This window comes from Thalassophryne amazonica, chromosome 11, assembly GCF_902500255.1.
Source record: "Thalassophryne amazonica chromosome 11, fThaAma1.1, whole genome shotgun sequence".
In the NCBI taxonomy this organism is placed as follows: domain Eukaryota; kingdom Metazoa; phylum Chordata; class Actinopteri; order Batrachoidiformes; family Batrachoididae; genus Thalassophryne; species Thalassophryne amazonica.
This window is the reverse complement of record NC_047113.1, coordinates 68,020,297-68,043,213: the sequence shown is the minus strand read 5'-3', so window position 1 is coordinate 68,043,213 and position 22,917 is coordinate 68,020,297. Positions and strand designations below refer to the sequence as shown.

Sequence of the window (22,917 nt, the reverse complement as noted above, 5' to 3'; positions counted from 1 at the left end):
ACAACACAAAATCCAGTGTAAGCTACACAACATGTAGAACAACACAGAGGAAGTCACAGGAGCTCTTACCTTTGTAGAAGCACTCCTCACTGTGTGCGATGGTAATTTTGTGTCCTCTGAGACAGGAGGTCCGGTGAAGCTCACAGTGGTTCTGGTACAGTTTCCTGTCTGAACCGCATACTGGCTTGTAGTGCGGTTTACAATGATCCAAGCACTTACACTCTCCTTGGCCAAAGTCGTGGTCGACAACGCAGTGATGGCCCAACCCACAGTACTTGTGTTCACATGGACCTGGATATCCATTGTGGTCCATAAAACCTGGGAGAAGAAAAAAAAAACAACAACAAAAAACAGTAAGCTATCAGAATTTGAACTGATAAAAATATGAGTGAGTCCCAACACATAACAGCTTTATGTACACAGTGACTTTGGGGTCATGACATCTCTCGTCCTGTTGTTGTGTGTGATCATTGTTCATTGTGCTGATGGGTTTTTTCCTGCATTGCTGCTGCATGATTCAATGCAGTAGCAATGAAGGTTTTTCTTTCCCAAGTTTTACCTTGTGTGTGCTTTTTATATGTGTTCATGTACTGTGTGTAGTGTGTTATGTGTGTGTCGTCTGTCGTCATGAGGCCGGTCATGGTTTGCTCAGCCCTGCTGAGCACCTAAGGCAGGATATACACCTGGGCGCCTAAAGGCGACTTCTGCTCCTAACTGGCAATTAGAATGAGTTAAATGCAGTCAACACATTTCATTGTGCAGGGAACATGTTCATTTGTGCATATGACAATAAAATTCTTTTGAATCCTTTGACAGTATAAAGCCCCCATCACACATAGCAAGAATGTGCAGGAACCATGCCCAACATGGCAAATATTGCCATAATCCAACACAGTCAAGAGGAAAAGAGGCGTGGTCAGCAGTGTCAGAACGCATCCAGATTACCTCATCCACTCCTGCATGATGGCATCCAAAGTGCATGTAGACAACAGGTAGATGACACAGACTGCAGTCAGACAGCCATAAAAGGCGCTGAAGACTGTCTGATGTCCAAACGTCTGGATGGCAAACACGGGACCGGAGTGGGAGGGAGCACTGTGTCCCTCACGCACACGTGCGCCCTGCACACACGTGGGGCTGAAATTATCACTCAGCTGTGTGTCTGTGTGTGTATGTGTGTGTGTATGCATAATGCTGCATGAGCCACTAAGCACGCACGGAGTGCACGCGCGTGCGTGTGTACCCCTGGACAGCTTCACTGAAAGTTTGCTGGCAGTGGGCCAAGCAGTCCCATGCATCAGACAGAACATTTCCAAAGAACTTTAATTTATTTTGTGTGTGTGTGTTTTGGCTCACATCATAAGCACAATGCAACTCTGGACACTGCGATGGTTGGATTATCACATGGGATTTATTTTTGCAGCACACAGCAGCTGGGTGAGAGGATTTGAACCACAGGCTGTGGTCTGGCTCCACGTCCACACTGTGAAACACTTCTAGGCTGTTGTTGGAAGTGAGATTCATGTTTATTCATGCTGTCATGGCCTGGCACAACAGTTCCATGTCATATCTCCTACAGACGTAGAAGGTGATCATTTATTTATTGATCTGTTCAGGTCCGAGCCTGATGTGTGCAATGATGCGTTACTGCACACCACGGAGGGGCACAGCTGCCTGTGTTACATACAGATATGATGGAGACAATAGTTCACATATTTACATCACCCATGGGAAGGAATGGAAATATCTGTACTGTAAGGTCTATTGTGGATCTGTTCAGATTTGCAGCGGCATGCAGACAGTGGCGGAGTAATGGAGTGGACATTATTATACGTGGCACATGCAGGTCATACTGGAAGGCTTTGCCGTGTCAGATCCATCTTGGGGTTCCCTTGTATGTGCTCAAATCGTTTCGGATCCCTTTTTGCCGGCATCAGAATGTGTAAATTGTGGTATGATGATCCTGACTGCAAATGGACCACCGTGGGATAGGTGTCCCATCTCGATGGTGCCCGGAGGGTTTTGAACATGTGCATCGCACTCGGGGCCGCCAGTTGGACTACATTTTGACCAACTGTGTGGACTTCTGCACATGGCTGCCAGAACATTTTGGAACTGCAACCCAACACTTTTTGGATGTGCACCGTTTCGTTATTCTGACGCCATTCTCCATGATTCTGCCTATGTGTGACAAGGGCATTAATCTCAGGCTTTGGGTACCACTTAAGGGGCTAAACAACACTTATAATCCAGTCTCAGTATACTATGGCTTATACAAAAATGAAGGGTGGCTATCCCAGAGTGGCAACTTTAGGCAGGCAGGGGTCAATGATGGATTACACAGGGGACCTCATATTAAAATCCTCCAATCATATTGAAAACTATACCACATTAATATCACTTTACCAAGGTGTTGCTAGGCCAATAGTGTAGATTTACGTTGATGCTACCAGGCTATACCTGCCCGCTGTGCATAAACAAATGACGTCATAGCACGCAGCCAAAGAACTGTCCACAGAGGAAAAGATAAAAAGGCGAGAAGTGTGTGTTGGTCCCAATATGGATATTCCAGATGATTTTCTCATGGATAGTATGACAATGAACAGCAGCCAAAGCAGCCAGCTTGATGAGGACGCACTGCCAAATTTGGAGAGCAGCGTGCGCCAGCCAACACGACAAAAGTTAAAGTGAGCCAACTTTTTATGTACGCGTTATGTGTTGTGTATCTCAGTAAAGTGATAATAATGCAAATAACATGAATTTGTCGTGCGGTATGCATTTTCTGAGTACCTCCATCCATGCCGTCACCCAAAATGACAGATATTTGCCCTCGTCTAACTTGGGCGGGAGAGGGAGAAAGTGATATCACTCAACAATGAGTTGCAGGAAAGCTCTTTTAAAACTGAAAAAGTTATTTGTATGCGTGGTAAAACGTCTTGAAGACCAACAAGACATCGAGCTCCAGGAGGGGTCTTGAAACTGAATCAAACAATATCAACTGTGTCTGCTGCCATGCTGTTTCTGAAACTTCTTCTGCAGAGACACTGCCATGGAAATTCTGTATCACTGTGAATGTAGATCAGCAAAGTATGAACTACTGCAATTTCCCTAAAACATCAGCACACTTCTGCCAAGTCAAGACAGTTTCTAATCACACTGAAAAATCATCTCTGGGTGTACAGTTTTATCTATTCTTGGAGGTCGAATGAAACGGCCTGTTGTCACAGACAAGATCGTATGATGTGTAATGGTTTTAGTCGGTACACACAGAGTAAGGAACCCATGGGGCAACAGTGTCTGTGAAGAGTAAACCAGAAAGGCAGTCCAAAAACACAGGCAGATGATTAGAACACAGGTGGTCGACATACGAGACAGAGAAACCAAAAGTGGAAGGCTAAACTCAAGGGAAAAAAAAAAAAAACTTGAGTAGCAACTGTGAGCAACCAACCACTGGTGGACGGGAAAAAATGTTCAGTGACTTCAAAGGAGCAAGACGTTCTGTCACGAGAGTAAGGAAACACCATGGTTGAAATAAAAAGTGAGGTGATTAGTGAAGGAAATAGGAGTGCATGTAAACACGAAGAAAGCCACAGAAATAAATGACAGGGATCTTCAAAATAAAAGCACCAGAAAACGTAAACAAAGAGTGGCGGTGAAAACATGAGGATACTGACAAGAATGATCATGTTTTTCATCCTTGTGATCAGTTTTTCATTGTTATCATTGTTTCTTGTGCATCTGTGTAATAAATGTAAAGTTCAGTTAACTCATGAGTGTTAGGATTTTACCTTTTCTGTTCATATCCTCTGCAGTGTTTCCCTTCCCCCATATGTCCGTATGTTTTGTAGTTTTGCAATTTAAAAACCAGCTCATTCATCCACTCCTTGCAAGTGCATTGACTTACCAGCTGTGGTACAGTTGGCATTTAGTTTGTAGCACCCAGATCATACAGCTTGTGCAAACCTTTTGAGACTGGATTTAACTTTCTTTGTTACGTCCGCGGACCCGGCGCCATGAGGGGGCGTTTGGGGGCAACGCCCCCTCACGTCATCAACCTCGCCCCCTCGGATGTGAGAGTAATCAAAAATAAAAATAAAAAAGAAAGAAAAAGAAATACTGGAAAATATAGTGCCTCACAGTTTCGCGGATTTTTTTAGTCCAATTTTGCATGCTTTTTTTTTTACAGCGCATTGTGCTCTTTGTCCTCATCAAGCAGGCCGGTGTTCTGTTGAGATGACGGGACACCTGTTGCGGCACCGCGAAGGGAGAGTATGCGCATTGTGTTCTGTGTGTCTGTTTATAAGAATCTTCTCGCCCAGAAGAAAAGAGAGCACCAACAACTACCCATAACTGTGTTCTTCACTCGGAAAAAGACACCTGCAGCGAGGTGTGAGTGGAAAAAGGCGCGACAGTGGCGCAGTGCCAGGACGAAGAGGCGTGATCAAAGGAACTGTGAAATACTGGTCAGTCACTATTAATAATTTCTTATGTGTCCAACCTCGTAGGTTGATCGTTAAAATTAAATTCGTTAGTTCTAAAAGCCATCATAATTATTTATAGGAAAACGTTCTATTTTTATTTCTCAAAAAAATGTTTGGGCCTGAAAACAGGTTGGTCTTATTTTTCTACTAAGGTTTGAACTTTGAGAGAGTGTTTACACACGACAGAAAAGTGAGAAAATGTTAATGCCTGTTTGAGAAAAGTGTATAAAGTGTGTAGTGAGGGGTTTTACAGCCTTAAAACGTCTATAATAATTGTAAAAAATAACACTGTCTACTTCATGGATTTCGCCTATTGCGGCTATTTTTAGAACGTAACTCCCTCGTGATAAACGAGGGACCACTGTATATCTACATGAAAGGTTTATCTTTGACCCGTTGTGTGACTGTCATGCCCAATTGCACTGTGTTTGCACTTGTGATGGAGGGCTGTATGTGGGTTTAATCTGCTGTCTCGTGTCATTTCTCAGCTCAGTTGTTGGTTTGGTTTTGTGGTATGCAGGAGTCACTTGACCGAGGGTCTATACGTTCAAATAATAATTAAAAAATACTGTCATCACTCTTTACTCTTACTCAGTCAGTCTCTTACAATGGTGTAGCCTAAATACACAAGCTTTCTAGGAGCGCACCCAATTCATTACGCACGCTCAGAGGCAGGTACCCTCCAGTGCGCACTTTTTTGGGGGGGGACCCCGCCCCCTGTGATAAACTCATTGCCCCCTTAATATTTTTTTTTTTCTGGCGCCGGGCCTGTACGTCTGCCAATGAATTTGGAAGAGATTATGTTTGTTTTTCTGGTTGTTTATTTGTTTGTTTGTGAACAGCCTGGAGCCCACACTTTCTCATATATCATTATGAAAATTTTTACTGAAGATTCATATCCTGATAGGCAAGAACTGATTCAATTTTCAGGGTCATAGGTCAAAAGTCAGGGGAAAACTGGAAAAATTCCTTTCTTTAACATTCAACGAATTTTCAGAAATTCATTCCTCTGTCAAAAGAGGTCAAATTTCTTTCATTTTTGACAGCATTGTGTAGGATGGTATCTTTTGTCAACTGACAAAGCTTGATCTGGATCAGATCCAGATTACACATTGTGTGGCCATTTAAATATAACATTGAAAAACCCATTTAATGTAAATTTTACATTATATATCAACCAAAAACATACCTGAATCACTTTTATATTTGAAACTATCGCCTGGCAAAGTTTGATCCAGATTGTGGATTTTGTGGACATTTGAATTCAATATTGACAAGCCCATTTTCTGTACATTTTTCATTGTATCTCAATCAAAAGTGGTTCAATCACTCTCATTTTTCTGTTATGGATTTACCTACAACAACAAAAATGAATGGAGGTTTCAATGTTATGCCTGTTTGTCTGTGTTCCCATTATCAATCAGAAACCAAGCACCAAAAAGCAATGTCAAATTGTGCATAGCAGAGATAACCAATGGTCTGTGAAAATTATCTGAAAAAGAATTCAGAAACCAAAAATACTGAAGAAAAATCCTGACAACACCACAAAAAACTTTGATCCTTTGAAAACTTTGAAGTGCATGAACTAAATACATACTCCTGACATTTGATCACAAATAATTTAGCATATGAAAAGTCACTTCTAACAGGACTCTGACCTTGAGGTTTTTTTTTTGTGTTTGTTTGTTTGTTTTTTTCCCCAAGGTAAAACTTTGTGGAAATGGAAACAAGTGTTGGTGGAGGTTTGCGGTGCTCTAGTTTCTTGTGTTTTTTCCTAACCCACCATCCCCAGCCTCACTACCAGTTTGCCAACGTCAAGCATTCAGGGCTGCAGGCCCCCAAGGACAATTCAGCTCACCACTCTGACTACTGCACTCTTTGTAAAAACAATCAATCACGTTACAATTTTTAGTCATATGTACAGTAAATCCAAAATTTATTCACAGCACCGCACATTTGTTTTTGCTTGTTTGTTTGTTTTTTTTATGTTACAGCCTTATTCCAAAATGGATGAAATTCATTTATTTCCTCAAACTCCTACACACAATACCCCATAATGACAATGTGAAAAAGTATTTTTGAGATTTTTGCAAATTTATTAAAAATTTAAAAACTATAAATCACATGTATAATTATGAATAACATAATTATTCATGGCCGTTGCCATGAAGCTCAAAATTAAGCTCAGGTGCATCCTGTTACCACTGATCATCCTTGAGATGTTTCTGCAGCTTAACTGGTGTCCACTTGGGGTAAATTCAATTACCTGAACAAGATTTGGAAAGGAACATCCATCTCTACATAAAGGTTCCACAGTTAGAGTGTCAAAAGTACAAACCAAGCATGAAGTCAAAGGAATTGTCTGTAGACCTCTGTGCTCAGACAACTGACAACTGTGCTCAGAGAATGCATACAGACAACTGTGTGTTATGTGCACAGACAGCTGTGCACAGTGGTACAATGCACAGCTGTCTGTGTGTATTCCACTGGCAGAATACAGTGTAATTATTCACCAATTTGCTTCAATACTTTGGATGGAATAAAATTTAAATGTCTGAAATAGGAGGGCTTTTTTTGCTCAGTCATGTGGCAGAGTTTGTGCATAAGGAAGCACAAGGCCCATACCTGCAAGAGGCTAACTGAAATTATTTTTTGTCTTACTGCCATTAATGTGCAAATCCTGATTTACATACTGATGTTGATGTCACATTACAAGGCACTATCAATTCCACAGTTAACCTTTGTAAATCACCTGCAAAACTATCTCTGTCCCAAAGGGAAAATATTTTTTCATTATCTGGGCTCTTTAGCAGCTCAGGCCCTTAATGACTCATTTTGACCAGTGCTGCAGTTGTTCACCATTGCCCACATTTATCTCCTCATTTATGTCCTAGGATTTTAGTAAGGACCTCCAAGGTTGTAAAGTTTTGTTCAAGGATATATCTAAAAGTTTACAGCTGGATGATCTCTTTGTCTTTAAGATCTTTCATCACTTATCCAAGCAGATTCTTCTTTTTTTTTCCTTAATGGAGATGAACACTCAGCACCTCATGCTTTTTCCACAATGTGGCTCTCCTAATCATGATGTGATTCCAGAGTTGAGGTGTGAGGGTGTGACATGAAATACAAATCAAATCAAATGTGAGGAACTGGTCCTCGAGCGATTCACTTCAGGGTGCGGTTCAATATCCAGAACACTGACCTCTCTGGAGGAAGCAAGCAAAATCTTGATAAGGAGTAGTGGAGTGGCAGAAGAAAGGTAGAAAGAGAATATTAAAGACCCCTGTGACGCAGGAAGAGCCTTTGAAATCAGTAAAAATGGTAATGTTCTGCATGGCTACAAGTATAACTGAATATACAAAATGTTTAACGAGAACAAAATGTTCCATACAAAAAATAATTAGTGAGATTTCCTCTGTGTAGAATGCTCTGTTGTGGTACGTGATTTCAAGTTGAACACTAACAAGCCTTGACAGGCTGGTGATTTGTCGGTACGGTAATACATGAACCATATCAAATATATTGGCTTTCTAATAGTTGTGTGCTCACAGTTAGATTGCCTTTTGGAAGAGTTCTAACAAGGTGGAGGAGAAGTGGGCACCTCTCAAAATCACCCTGATACAAAACAAGAACAACAAGTGACTAACGTGATTACCGATCTCAGAATTGATAAGTCTTGTTTGTGTTGGGTAGTGGTGTGGGAAGGACTAGAAGCTGTACCATTTTGTAAACACTTTATACTTCAGATTTTTCAAAATAAAATTGGATAATGTGATGTTTTGCCCTGTGATAGACTGGCATTCTGTCCAGGGTGTACCCTGCCTCATGCCCTATGACTGCTGAGATAGGCTACAGAATCCTGTGACGCTTGATTGAAGTAAGTGGGTATAGTAAATGAATGAATGAATGTAATGTTTTGTGGCAAGCTATTATGACATCTGCTGCTAGTGTTTAGGCCCATCACCTCAAAATTCAGAAATATCAAGATAGCTTGTGAGGCACTTCTTCCAATTTGCATGTAAAAATTCACCAAAATTGAACATGACAAGAGATTATGCCAGTGAATATATTCATAATTGCATTATTGGGTGAATCTCTGTGAATCCTCAGAATGCCATTAGATTAAAGTGATGCAAATTTTGCACTAACTGTTAGGAGCCAGAACACCAATCTTACCGCCGCATGACAATATAGGAAGATTTAAAGGTTTGTTATTGTTTAATTGAGGTTTAACAGGTATTTATGTGGTCATCTGATGCCATTTTAGAAATTGCAAACTATATATTTTTTAACGGGATGAAAAGTAGAAACTCCTTCAGTGACTTTGATGAAACTCTTGCAGACTCATGGTTTTAAAGTCCGGTCTGTGTGTTTTATAGTACAAATCATTCATACAAGTCATCAGTGTTACAAAGCAGTTTCTCCAAAGAGGCTTAATGTAATTGTTTAGGCACAATTGAAGACCCCAGAGTATATATGCAGGTGGTAAAAAAAAGTCAGTGGATGCATTTGCAGCAAATTAAACCGTAACACTCAACACACTTCTTTACAGCAGTTTGTTCAACAAAAGTGTCCATGTGGGAACAGGTGGGTGGGTTGATTGATGAGACAGGCTGCAGCTTAAAGCATAACAGTAAGGCAGACCATGTGGCAACAGCATCCATGTGGGAAACAGCAATCGGGTTAACAAGATGAGCATGCAAAGGGTGAAACATAAGTCACCAAACATAACAGGCAAATTGTCCAAAGAATGAGAATCACAAGGAGGCAACATGGGTCAGCAACTTGAAATCAAACAGGAAATAACAACACAAAAAAGCAGACATAGCAGATAGACAATCTGGCACTGGAGTAAAGGCTGTGACTGACTAATGTGCATGACTTAGTCCAACCTGGAAATGAGTGTGCATATATAAACGTGTAGCCCAAGTGCCCATGGAAAGGAAAGAAAGTCAATGGAACAAACAGAGTCCAGTCATTCTCCACTTAAAGCATCACAGAGGAGAATTCATGAGGAAAACTGGTAAATGGTGAGAATTCAATAAAACATATCCTAACGATCACAAGAAAGAAACAATACCTCAGAGAGCAGTGCAACGACACCAGAGATGTTATCAAAACCTAAACCATGAGACCTAGCACCAGGGACATCTGGTCATCTCCTTAGGTCACTGGGGAGTGTCCAAGTCTCACAAGAAAGCACCAGGACCCTAAAGACTGGACATTCGCCCTTCTGCAAATGTATGGGCATCATCAAACACCTCTCTGGTGACTTCATACATTCTTTGTTGGTGTCTTTTGATCTAAAATGTCTAAAACCTAGAGACTGTCATTGCTGAGATAAGTGAATGTCTTTACAATTTTGACACTTTCATCACAGACACAAATGCACTTCTGATGGCCAAGTTCAGGAAGTCATTCAAAGCCTGGATCTTAGTCTTAGTCCACAACAATCATAAACCCAGTCACTTCTCAGGGTATCCATTAATTCCACAAAGATCTAACATCCATAAAGTCAAGGTCAGTCAAATTTTCCTTAGCAACAATGGCACCTGAGGTGCTGGTTTCCACAACTCTACCCAATCCCCAGTTCATGCAAGAATGAAACAGGGTAGGAGGTGGAACACCCCCCCCCCCCCCCCCCGACAAACACCACTATTCACTGGAAAAGAACCACAGAATCTGCCCCCCAGTCTGCACAGCACAGATAAAAGGAACTGACATAAAAGTGAGTGAATCAGATCTAGGTCTGTCTTAAAATTTAATGAATCTTTTCTCTGACCCAAAGAACATTGCTCTAAAAAACCTTAGAATCACAAAACTCATCTTATTTTTGAGTCATGGGAAACGGACAGACAGGCACAAACAAATAACCTCCAACCCTGCTGCTTGATGATCACTGAAGACACAGATTTAACCTTGGTGTATAAATATACGGAGACATGTATAGTCTAGTAGAGAAGAGATGAGCCCAAAACAGCGTGATGGAACCGTTTGGGGATCAGGATGTCGAATGTTCCAGGAAAACTGTGCCGGCCTGAATCAGAACATCTGCAAAGAAGCGTCCAACTGTGACTAAAGTTGTCTGTTGCTGCAAAAGTGTTATTTATTAATGCCCAAAACCTCATTTTGAACCTGCATTAATAAACATTTCTAATATTAATATTGAATCATGAGTCCGTAATGGGAAATGGCTGCTCCTTAATCACAGAGAATTTTCAACAGTGCAGCTACATGTTGATTTTTTTATCCTCCTCCCAGTCACTATTTGTTTTCTCCACAGCCTTTACGTCTACTATATGGTTGCATTTGAGGCGCTCTCCTCCCGCTCCCTTCAAAATCCCTCGGTGTGACCCTTGAATATCGAGGAACTAGCAAGCCGAAGACCCAAACCGAAGTTTAAAGGAGAGTGAAAATTGATTGGAGCAACATTTGTCCAGTGGCAAGAAACACAACTCCAATGCGATTATAATGTTGCTCTGTGTCTGCTGGATATGCAACTGTTGGTTAGCATGCCAACCATAACAACTTGAAAAGCATGGTGCCAACCATGTATCTGTCAGCTTGTTTTGATGTTTTCTGGCCTGTACAAAAACCTATGAAAACGCAAAGCTTTCATCTCGAAAATTATCCTTACCCTGGATTTGATTCCACTTCCCGATAGATTATTTTTTTCATTTGATAACATGAGGCAGCTTTAATTTGTCTAACTGCATTATTATCCTTTCAAAAATTTAAAAGTAGGCTCAGTCTACACAGCAGTGTAACTGTGGCTCCTACAAATTACATTCAAATCATTTCCTCTGGCAGGAGGATTTTGTAGAACCCAGACAGTTGCTTGGAACTCAGAAAAGGAGAAAAATCTTTGCATGCATTTTGGTGCATGATCAGTTATAATTATTTCACTTCAGGCAACAACAACAACAACAACTCAATAAAACTGGAAAAATGCCCCCCCCCCCCCCCAAAAAAAAAAAAAACACACACACACTTACATCAAACACCACTCTGCCTTAAACTAAAGGGCAAGATTCTCAACTTGCATGGAAAATTGTACCTCCATCAATCCACCAAAAGGAGGTATAAAATGCTCTGAATAAGGGATCTTGGAGGACCACTGACAGATTAATAACAACTACATTTATTTCTATAGTGCCAAATCACAACACAGGTTGCCTTAGTTGGATGACCATCCATACTGGCCACCATAGCAATGTAAAACACCAACAACAATAATTGCACAAATATCAATACAGAGGTGCATAAAAGGATGAATGAAAGGGCTCTATAACAGCTGACTTTTCCTGAACTCTAAGAACACACACCAAACCTTCATCCCAAAAACGGACAGCACAGGCTAGATTTTTTTTTACCCAGTACACAACACTTTTACCAAAGGGACATTCTATTTATGTAGAGGAGACATGAACAACTGTACAACTGCACCTCGCAGTTCTTCATGTATCTCTTCACAATTTTTATTTAAAACACTGGAATCCTTATGTGGGATGATTCTATTGTCCAACAATGGTGGCTAACTGATATCATGATGCAGAGCCACCATCCTGATGGAAGAAGACTTGCATTAAATGGACATGTAAGTGTAAGCCGTGTGCACACTGAAGCACATCAACTCAATCAATCAACTTGTTTCTTATATAGCGCCAAATCACAACAAACAGTTGCCCCAAGGCGCTCCACATTGCAAGGCAAGGCCATACAACAATCATGAAAAACCCCAACGGTCAAAACGACCCCCTATGAGCAAGCACTTGGCCACAGTGGGAAGGAAAAACTCCCTTTTAACAGGAAGAAACCTCCAGCAGAACCAGGCTCAGGGAGGGGCAGTCTTCTGCTGAGACTGGTTGGGGCTGAGGGAAAGAACCAGGAAAAAGAGATCAATCACTAATGATTAAATGCAGAGTGATGCATACGGAGCAAAAAGAGAAAGAAACAGTGCATCATGGGAACCCCCCCACAGTCTACGTCTAAAGCAACATAACCAAGGGATGGTCCAGGGTCACCCGATCCAGCCCTAACTATAAGCCTTAGCGAAAAGGAAAGTTTTAAGCCTAATCTTAAAAGTAGAGAGGGTATCTGTCTCCCTGATCTGAATTGGGAGCTGGTTCCACAGGAGAGGAGCCTGAAAGCTGAAGGCTCTGCCTCCCATTCTACTCTTACAAACCCTAGGAACTACAAGTAAGCCCGCAGTCTGAGAGCGAAGCGCTCTAATGGGGTAATATGGTACTACGAGGTCCCTAAGATAAGATGGGACCTGATTATTCAAAACCTTATAAGTAAGAAGAAGAATTTTAAATTCTATTCTAGCATTAACAGGAAGCCAATGAAGGGAGGCCAACACGGGTGAGATATGCTCTCTCCTGCTAGTCCCCGTCAGTACTCTAGCTGCAGCATTCTGAACCAACTGAAGGCTCAGAAGCATCTTATGTTTGCCAACATGCACACACAAATTTAATCTTAGATATCAAGAAGGGTTTGCATGCCTGGTTACACAGACACACATCATGGACAACGTTCCAGAGTTCTGCAGAATGCTGAGGAGGTCTCGGCTGCTCCAAGCATGGCCAGGTGGCAGCTGCTTCACAAAATCACTGTTCATCGCCCCATTACAATAAATGAACACATCGGTGATTAATTTCTTAGTATTTCTAAGTACTCGTCATAACAACTGTAAAATAAAGTTTTAACGCAGCAGTCATGATTGTCTAGTTAAGAAGACATTTCACAACTCTCATCCACAGTGTATCCAAAGTGGTGCATTCAAAAGAAGCCTGATGCAAATGAGCATTTCAAGTCTGAAAACTGCAAGCTGCCCAGTGAGGTAAAAATCATCCATTTCCACATACAAACCCCATGTGGGGCACAAAGTGACATGAACAAAACATGCAGGTAGCTTCAGTCATGTGATTTATGTTCAGTGCTCTCCAACTCTCTGTGATGTTTGTCACTCCAGCAAACATTAATTTTCTTGAGGAGGAGGAACACATTTGAGGAGTTTCAATAACTATCTGGATCCGCTGCATGCAAGGAGCTCTCTAATGGCACTTTTTAAAATGATGAAGACTAACTGAGGAGGACACAGATTGGAATCTGCCGACTTCACTCTCACAGTGCATGCTGTTGCACTATCGACCAATAAATATTGACTAGAGAGAGGGGTTTCACTGCATTACTGAGGATCTGTGATGAATCTGGCTTCTAGCAGCAGCGGATATATTAACTTACACAAACATAACAACATAAGCTCCCGGTGTTGTGGAGAGACCATGAAGCAGGCAATTTGTTTTTCATCTTAGACATACAACACATGGTCAGTTTTCAGGCGATGCCATCAGACAGTAAAAAGATGTTTCATGTTCAGAGTTTATGGTAGATTCTACAGTGCACTCCCCACCCCCCAAAAAGAACACCCTTACAATAAAACACACACACACGCAAATCTGATTAAAAAAAATCCAGATTTGGTGTTGAAGAATCAGTTTGTTTGATTGCTTCACTAAATAAAAACATAGATGGAAGACGTTCAGATCCAGAAGGACTTTTCCTAGAGCTGAGATGTTTCTACCGCTTAATTGGAGTCCACCTGGGGTAAATTCAGTTGATTGGACATGATCTGGAAAGACACACCTGTCTACATATAAGATCCCACAGATGACAGTGCATGTCAGAGCATAAACCAAGTATGAAGTCAAAGGAATTGCTTGTAGACCTCTGAGACAGGATTGTCTTGAGGCACAAATCTGATGAAGGGTACAGAAACATTTCTGCTGCTTTGAAGGTCCCAATGAGCACAGTGGCCTCCATCATCCATAAATGGAAGAAGTTTGGATCCACCAGCGCCTTAGTCGGGGAGGTGACCAAGAAGTCAATGGTCACTGTCAGAGCTCTAGCATTCCTCTGTGGAGAGAGGAGAACTTCCAGAAGCTAAATTTAAAAATTAATAAAATAACAAATGACAAGGATCTATTTTAGCCTTTATCTAAAACAAATAATGAATGAATTAATTCATTCTTTCACTGGAACAAATATTTAATTCGGTGAAAGCTGGAACATACCATTCAACTAGGCTTCACCTAGCTGAATGGAACATTTCATCTTTCACCTCATGAAATATTCATACCATTAAACTCACAAACATTCACTATTTGTATAATAATACAATAACATGCTGTTGTCATGCGGTATGCATTTTCAGAGGCCCGACGTCCTGCCCAGTCACCCAAAATGACAGATATTCTGTCATTACGGGCGATTGGGCGTGGACGGAGGGACTCAGAAAACGCATACCGCATGACAACAGCATGTTATTTGCATTATTATCACTTTTTACTGAGACACACAACACGTAACACGTACATAAAAAGTTGGTTCACTTTAACTTTTGTCGTGTCGGGCTGGTGCGCGCTGCTCTCCAAATTCGGCAGTGCGTCCTCATCAAGCTGCCTGCTCATGGCTGCTGTTGTCGTACTATTCATGAGAAAATCATCCAGAATATCCATATTGGGACCAACACACACTTCTCCCTTTTTAGTTTTTTTTTCCCCCTCTGTGGACAGATCTTGGGCTGCGCGCTATGACGTCATTTGTTTGCGCACAGCGGGCGGATATAAATCTACGATACCGGCCTAGCAACGCCTCAGTAAAGTGCTAATAATAATACAATAACATGCTTTTGGAGGGCGGTATGCATTTTCAGAGGCCCAACGTCCTGCCCAGTCAACCAAAATGACAGCTGTCATTGAGGGTGACGGCATGGATGGAGGGACTCAGAAAATGCATACCGCACAACAACAGCATGTTATTTGCATTATTATCACTTTACTGAGATACACAACACATAACGTCTACATCAAAAGTTGGCTCACTTTAACTTTTTTCGTGTTGGCTGGCATGCGCTGCTCTCCAAATTCGGCAGTGTGTTCTCATCAAGCTGGCTGCTGTTCATTGTCGTACTATTCATGAGAAAATCATCCGGAATATCCATATTGGGACCAACACACACTTCTCGCCTTTTTATGTTTCCCTCTGTGGACAGTTGTTGGGCTGCGCGCGCTATGACATCATTTGTTTACGCACAGCGGCTGGTATAGCCAGGCGCGCGCTACTCTCCAAATTCGCCAGTGCGTGCTTTATCAAGCTGGCTGCAGCTGCTGTTCATTGTCATACTATCCATGAGAAAATCATCCAGAATATCCATATTGGGACCAACGCACACTTCTCGCCTTTCATCTTTTCCTCTGCGGACAGTTGCGCGCTATGGCATAATTTCTTTACGCACAACGGGCAGGTATAGCCAGGTAGCATCGACGTAAATCTACGCTGCCAGCCTGGAAACGCCCCGGTAAAGTGATAATAATGTGCAATATCCACTGCCACTGCAATACCCACAGTTGTATACATACTTTGCTCTTTTTTATATGCAGTAAATGGACTGCATTAATATAGCGCTTTTCCATCTGCATCAGATGCTAAAAGCACTTTATAAATAATGCCTCACATTCACCACGATGTGAGGGTGCTGCCATACAAGGTACTCACTACACACCGGGAGCAACTAGGGGATTAAGGATTTTACCCAAAGGCCCTTACAGATCACCTCCCCTGCAGTCTTTTTTTTAATGCTACTACGTTATTATCCTATGTTTTTCTTTTTTAATTTGCACTCTGGACATACCTCTTTCATTCTGTAACATTTTATGTTTATTTTCCTTTTTTTCTCCAGACCTTTCAAGTCTGTGCATGGTTTACTCAATTTTATATTTGCACTGAAAGCCTTGCACCTTACCTTTCGTTGTACTGGTTACAATGACAATAAAGAATCTGTATCTGAATCTTGTTATTGACTGGTATGAATGACTTCATAATGATGTCACACAGAAGTCATATGATGAAGTCATACATAGTCAAAAACACCATAACAGTATACAGTATTTACTTGTACATTTATATTGTGGTGTGTAAGATCGCAGGGTCTGTATCATCATTCTGTTTTTGTTGTTGATGTTGTGTTTGTTTTGTTTTTTGATAAATACCTAGATGAGGCACTCAGAGAGCATCTTACGTTTGCTAACATTTCATGCAAATTATTTCTTCATGTTTCAGTGACATCATAAGACAGTTCTGCGTGGCAAAAACATTTATAAATTCATAAATTCTGTCGAATATTGAACCACCAATACCTTTATTTTGAAGTAGGTTTTAAGGCTGTTTTACTTAAACAGGTATGCCCTTGAGTTTGACCTTTAAAGGTCACACAAGGTCAAATGTTATGTGGCCAAAAGAAAGAACATTTGTGACTTTATATTACTGTTTAATGGTAACCACAGGTGTATCTTCAACCAATTCCTAAAAATACCTAGTTTATATATCAAAACACTACAGAAAGTACGGGCCAAAATGTTTACCTAGATATGTGACTTTAATTTTCAGCTTTTTTTTTTCTTTCTAATAAATTTCATCATTTTGCTCTAGGCTAATCCACCAAGTGTGGCGCAAGCTGGACACTTGGGTTCAAAAACAATTCTACTGCACTGCAGAAGCTGCAAGTAAAAAACATTGTCCAGAAATAAAGACAAATTTTTAAATAGAATTGATGCAGTTACAATTTCTGCACCTTGCAGAAGCTTTACGTCAATGCTTGACTTTATTATTTTTTTAAACTGTGATCTGTGGTTGAATTTGCAGTGGAAATGAGCCCAAGCTACAGTATGTAGGATTTATTACCATGATTGGTGTTAATTTCTTATTATTGTTCTTTATTTATTTATTGCTATTTATTCTTATTTATTGCTATTTATTATTTATTTATTGCTATTTATTCTACTTGCCAAGGTTCCCTCTGCATCTTTTACTGTAGAATATTTTGTAACCTTTGACAGCATTGCTACACACTGACTTGTCATGATGAAAACTGTGCCACAACATTACAGCAGACAATAGTTTACAGCAATTAAAACATTAGATAAAAGGATCAAGTAAGTTGGTATTAAAGTGTTGTCACGGTCATGGTTGTGAGATTCGCTGCTCTGGACCTGCAGCTGACAGGTGACAAGTACTTTTGTAATGAATATTTAATAAAGACATCACATTTTCATGAAATGCCAGAGATGTGATCATGACTCACAATAAAGGAGCAGCGCTGTGGCTGTTGGACAACATCGCTGGATTGAGTGAAGCCGAGCAGAGGCCATCAGAAGCAAATGGCTCATTAAGGCCGTGACATTTTGAGTTAACAGCAGTAACCTGTGCTCACATGAGCACAGTCTGTTGTTTAATTTATACACATCTATAAATCAGGACCATGCAAAACCATGCATCCTTCAAAAAGTACAGTGGACAAAAAAATGACACATTTATAAATTAAGACAACAACAGCAAATGCAGAGCGTACTTACAAATGCAACATCAGCATCAATCCAGCAGGCACTGGCCTCAAATGATGTCTTGTAAATTGAGAAAATACTTGCAGATGCAGAGAATACAAAAAATATATCCTAGAATACAAATCTGCTTCAAATCGACACAACACACCCAAAAACAGAACAAAAAGCCACAACAAAATGTAAGGGCCCTGTCCCACTGGCGTTTAGGAGGATTTGCGTATGGATTGCGCACAAAATTGGCCCATATTCACCAAACATCCGCAATATCCGTGTAACATGCCTGTATGCGTCGGCCGTCGTCCGAACATGCCCGTGATCATCCGCAGAGGCACACATGTCCGCAGCCAGGATTTTTGAGTAGCTCAAAAATCTGGATGCGGATGACATCCGCCTTACATACTCCATACATACTCAATTCATACACAATACATACTCACTCTATGCGCTGTATATCTGCCGTTAACCGCTGGTATCCGCAACTGACGGGGATTTGTGGCTTGGCGGCGGACTGGGACAGTGTGTAAAACAGATATATTGTGTGCCTGTCATGTCCACATCACAAACTAAAATAAGTTGTAGCGAATGCATACAATACGAATAACGCGTTTTTATTACATCTGCTTTGCAGCTGATTTGTGGACAATCTGTGAATGCATAACAAACGCGTCACGTAAACCAAAAGTATTATATGTGGCAGAAAGTGACATACCTGCCAGTCAGTGCCAGTCCGGCTGTGTAGATCCACAAAGACGTAATAGCTGCTGCAATCCAGGACTCTTATTTAACACCAACAAAAGGAAGAGTTGCTGTTTAGCCACAACTCACGCTGAAGTCTATTTTCTGTGACACTTACCAAAAAAAAAAAAAAAACACAGTGTCACACCCCAAGTGGCTTCCCCCTCCTGCTCCCCAAACTCATGAACAGTTAATCCTCGCATGACAAAATGAACATTAACTCTGTGATCAACTTGTCCAAGTCTGTATGGTTTGTGTGAATAGTGATGCCGAAAGGAGCAACTGCGCTTCTTTTATGACCGCAATGCAGATGCTGTGCACGTGCAACACGTGCGCGATGCATTCATAATACACTCGTAATACTGCCGTGATAATCTCAATGTGTCAGATCAGTTTCCTCACTATATGCGTTATATAACCGTGATTGTTCATCATATATATTCGCTATATATTATTAATATATCCGTAGTTCATACTGGGACATTTGTCATTTTTGGCCATTTTTGTTGAGGATGACAACGAATGCCCGTAATTTTTTATACTCAATTCATGCTCAATTAATCCTCTCCCCAGTGGAACAGGGCCCTAAGACACCCATCACACATAGTAAGAACGTGCAGAAACCAGGCCGACATGGCAAAATTGGCCACAATCTGGACGCAGTCAGGAGGGAGTGGGGCATGTGGACTGCGGGCGGAACCCATCCAGACTGCCTCATCCACACCTGGATGATTGCATCCAAAGTGTATTTAGACAACAGGCAGATGACACAAACTTCTGTCAGACGGCCATCAAAGGCGCTGAAGACTGCCCGATGTTCAAACGGCTGTATGGCAAACATGGGACCAGAGTGGGAGCCAGTGTTCTGTCCCTTTGCTCAGTCCCTGCCGGTACTGGATATCGGAGTAGAATCAACGTATGGACCGGACTCATGCCATATGTGTCAAAAACTGACATTGGTGCTGTTATTCACTCACTCATGTAATCACATCTTCACTCATCCTCTCTTTCCCAGCACTCACTGACCTCACAGCAGGAGACCACACGTGCATGTGTGTTCACATTCATTGTACATGATGAATGCGTGCCACATACATGTTATTACATATCAACATTTCCTTTGCACTCCCTGGCCAGGGTCCAGTGAAGGTGGACATCTGTGGCACAAGCATTACATGCTGGCAGGCTTTGCCATGATGATCCATATCAGACCTCAATCAAACATGATCAGATCATTTGAAATGCTGTTATGATGCCATCAGAATATGTAGATTGAGATCAGATGGTGCACAAACTGCACATAGACCGCCATCAGATGGGCGTCCCATCTTGCCAGCACCAAGAGTGTTTTGAACTGTAAAACACACTCGGGACAGCCTCTTTGTTAGTAATTCTGTTGTGTTCATATTTGTACTCTGAGTTTGCAAGCATATTCTCAGTTCACAAGACATTTTTTGATGCAAGTGCATGTTTCTGATTCATGTACGCTAGGCTAGTTAATGGCTAAATTGAAGGTAGCTCATCTGGCTATAGTTAGCCTACTTTTGAGATTTTCATTTTTATTTTACATGATGTAGATTTTTAATGGTTCTTCAGCTTGAAGGGTTCTTTAATAGATATCAATAGATAGTATCTAAGTTTGGGGATTCCACTAGAAAGCATGTAGAGTACGGAATTTGTCTTCCTATAGTAGCAACCCATAACCTAGCTAGCAGGGTGAACTTTAGACAGAAACCTAAAACATATTACATCATAGCTTCTGTTTCCATAATAACATAACCAGATTTATAGCTTAGCCTACTAGCTATAATTTAGTTTTACAACAAGTCTACACACTAGGTAGATGCATACTACAATCTTCTCCTGTACACTTAGGATTCAGGAGCTAACTCCTATAATATTATGTAGTAACTATATTTCTTGTATATGTTGCTTACTGCCCTGATTGTGTAAATGTCACTTATATACATGCTGTCCATATTCTTGAGCTGCTTAGGTGGGTAGGAAGAGTTCCCATGGGATAAAAAAGCTTTTCAACCTACCATCCCTGGTTCTGAAGACCACACTGAAAAAACAAACTTTTGGGGCTAGTAAAATATATTAAATTGGCTTGAATAATTTCTACATTGTAATATCAAGATTCTAGGAGAACTAGAATTTCCTAAGTAACACCAAAAAAATTTACACACTTTATTCATGTGATAAATGCACTGTGTGGGAAAAGTAACTTTTAATATGAATTTGGTGGTCGTATTTAAGCGGTTTATAGTCATAACATAACAAGGGGAAAATAGCGAGTAAATTTTAATCTGAAAAATCCATCTGGGTGCGGGGGAATGATGGATGGAGCGAATGCAAATTTAGTTTAACGTAGTTAAAGTTTCGACCATTCTGTAAGTCGGACATCGGGATATGTCACGTGATCTGCAGCACGCCGTCGTCGCCATTAAGTGAAATGGAAGGGTGAAGGGCCTTTGCAGGCGTCAGACGCGGCAAGTGCCGGAGGCATTGCGGAGACGTTGCAAATCGTTCTAAAAAGCATTATTTTCAATGAGACGCATCGCGTTTTTGACACGGCAGATGCATCGTGGGGAGCGCGCATTGCTGCCATGGTGAAAGTTCAACCCAATCCAACTTTGGCCGCACACTCTCACGCGCGCCATTATCTTAGCTTATGGGAAGCTAAAAGTTGACGCTCTTGTTTTGGCTATCCAGTTTTGGATATTCTGTGTCTGTGCGCACCCGTGGCCGACGTGCTTGATGAATTCCTGCGCAGAAAGTAGTTCCAGATAATTGATATATTCTGGTGAGATAATGAGTATATCTCATCTAAATTAATTCTAAAATTTACCATTAATAAAATTATGAAGATGAGTGGCTGTAATAAATATTTAAGAAACTCAAAGTTTATGACCAACTTCACCTGTTATTGCTTAAGCAGATTGTAAACATTGACACAATGGAGTTTGATGCAGAAGAGTTCAGAAAGATACAATTGGAATGGTTTGATGACCATTTACAGATGGTGATGAAAGACTTTGGTGATAACTTCGTGTTAAAGTCAGAACAAGAAGCTGCACTGAAACACATCTATCAGGGAAGAGACACATTCTGTGTGTTGTCACTCCAATAAGAGCAGCGCACTGAGCACGGTGCTTTCACCACTGTGAGCTGTGATGTAGCTTTGCGCTGTCCAATAGAAACGAGGCATCAGGCCAAGACGCTGTAGACTTCAGTGCAGAAACCATTGATCTGTATAAAACAGTTATAAACAGATCAGTGGCAGAAAAAAGTTGCAGAATGGCTCATTTATATGCAGCAGTTTTCTGAAGAAAATCCTTGCAAATTTTTTTTTACATCATCATCATATAGTAAAAAATAAGAGTCTTTAGAAACCTTTCTTCATCTGTAAATGAAATCATAATTTACCTGTTATTTCAGATTAGTTCATCTCTTGTTTAACATAAGGAACCGTGGACACTTATTTTTAGACATAAAATAACATTATAAAACAATAACATCACGCCGACTTACAGAATACTGTAACTTTTCATTTTACTAAATGTATTTTAACTTGTGGCTACGTCACCTGGGCTACTGTAATCCACCTCTGCGGATAGCTACAGAGGCTAAAGTAGAAATAACTCAGCCGTTAGGTTTTATGGAGGTTTGAGGTTGTGTTTTTCACAGTGGAAACACACTTTTAATATTAGCCAGTGAATGATCTGTCATCTTCCCAGATAACAGCTATTTGAATTTTGAGCGTGGCGTAATGGCCGTGAGCAACTTGTGATCTGAGGCAAAGCTCCAGATCTCTCTCTCGCTGTTCTTTAATGTACACTTAAAAATTGAGCATTGTAATTATTCTATTATTAATAACCATTTTATTTCATTTTTAGGGCAAGGAGAACACTGGTGTCATCAAACGGCCTGAAAAAGTAATGATATGGTTGTGTAAGAATTGCAGCTTTAGAACATCAACATGTTTACAACTCTTAAAGCATTATAGGTTGAAACATTTACCCACTGGTCGGGCACTGCCATGCTTGTACTCAGATTGTCCTTGTTCTTTCAAAAGTTGGGGTGCACTTCGCACACATATATATATATATACATATATACACAAGGGATCACGTACAAACTGAACAATTAGGGCATAGTGTTTCATTTTGTTGTCTTCTCTGTAATTCAACCAATTTTGACACAGAGAGGCAATATTTTGAACACCTGGGAGTTCATCTGAAAAAACACAAAACTGTTTGTTGTGTTTTTAAAGACTGTAATTACAGTACAAATAT

General features: G+C 40.8%; 1 protein-coding gene across 6 annotated transcripts in view; it reads right to left on the bottom strand.

Moving 5' to 3' along the window:
• The window catches only part of fstl5 (follistatin-like 5), a 661,980-nt gene that overhangs the window by 394,995 nt on the left and 244,068 nt on the right, over nucleotides 1–22,917 (bottom strand). For all 6 annotated transcript variants that reach the window (XM_034182069.1, XM_034182072.1, XM_034182073.1 and 3 more), the window contains exon 4: nucleotides 70–318. In XM_034182069.1, the coding sequence (XP_034037960.1) occupies nucleotides 70–318 (249 nt within the window). The remainder of the gene's footprint in view (nucleotides 1–69; nucleotides 319–22,917) is intronic.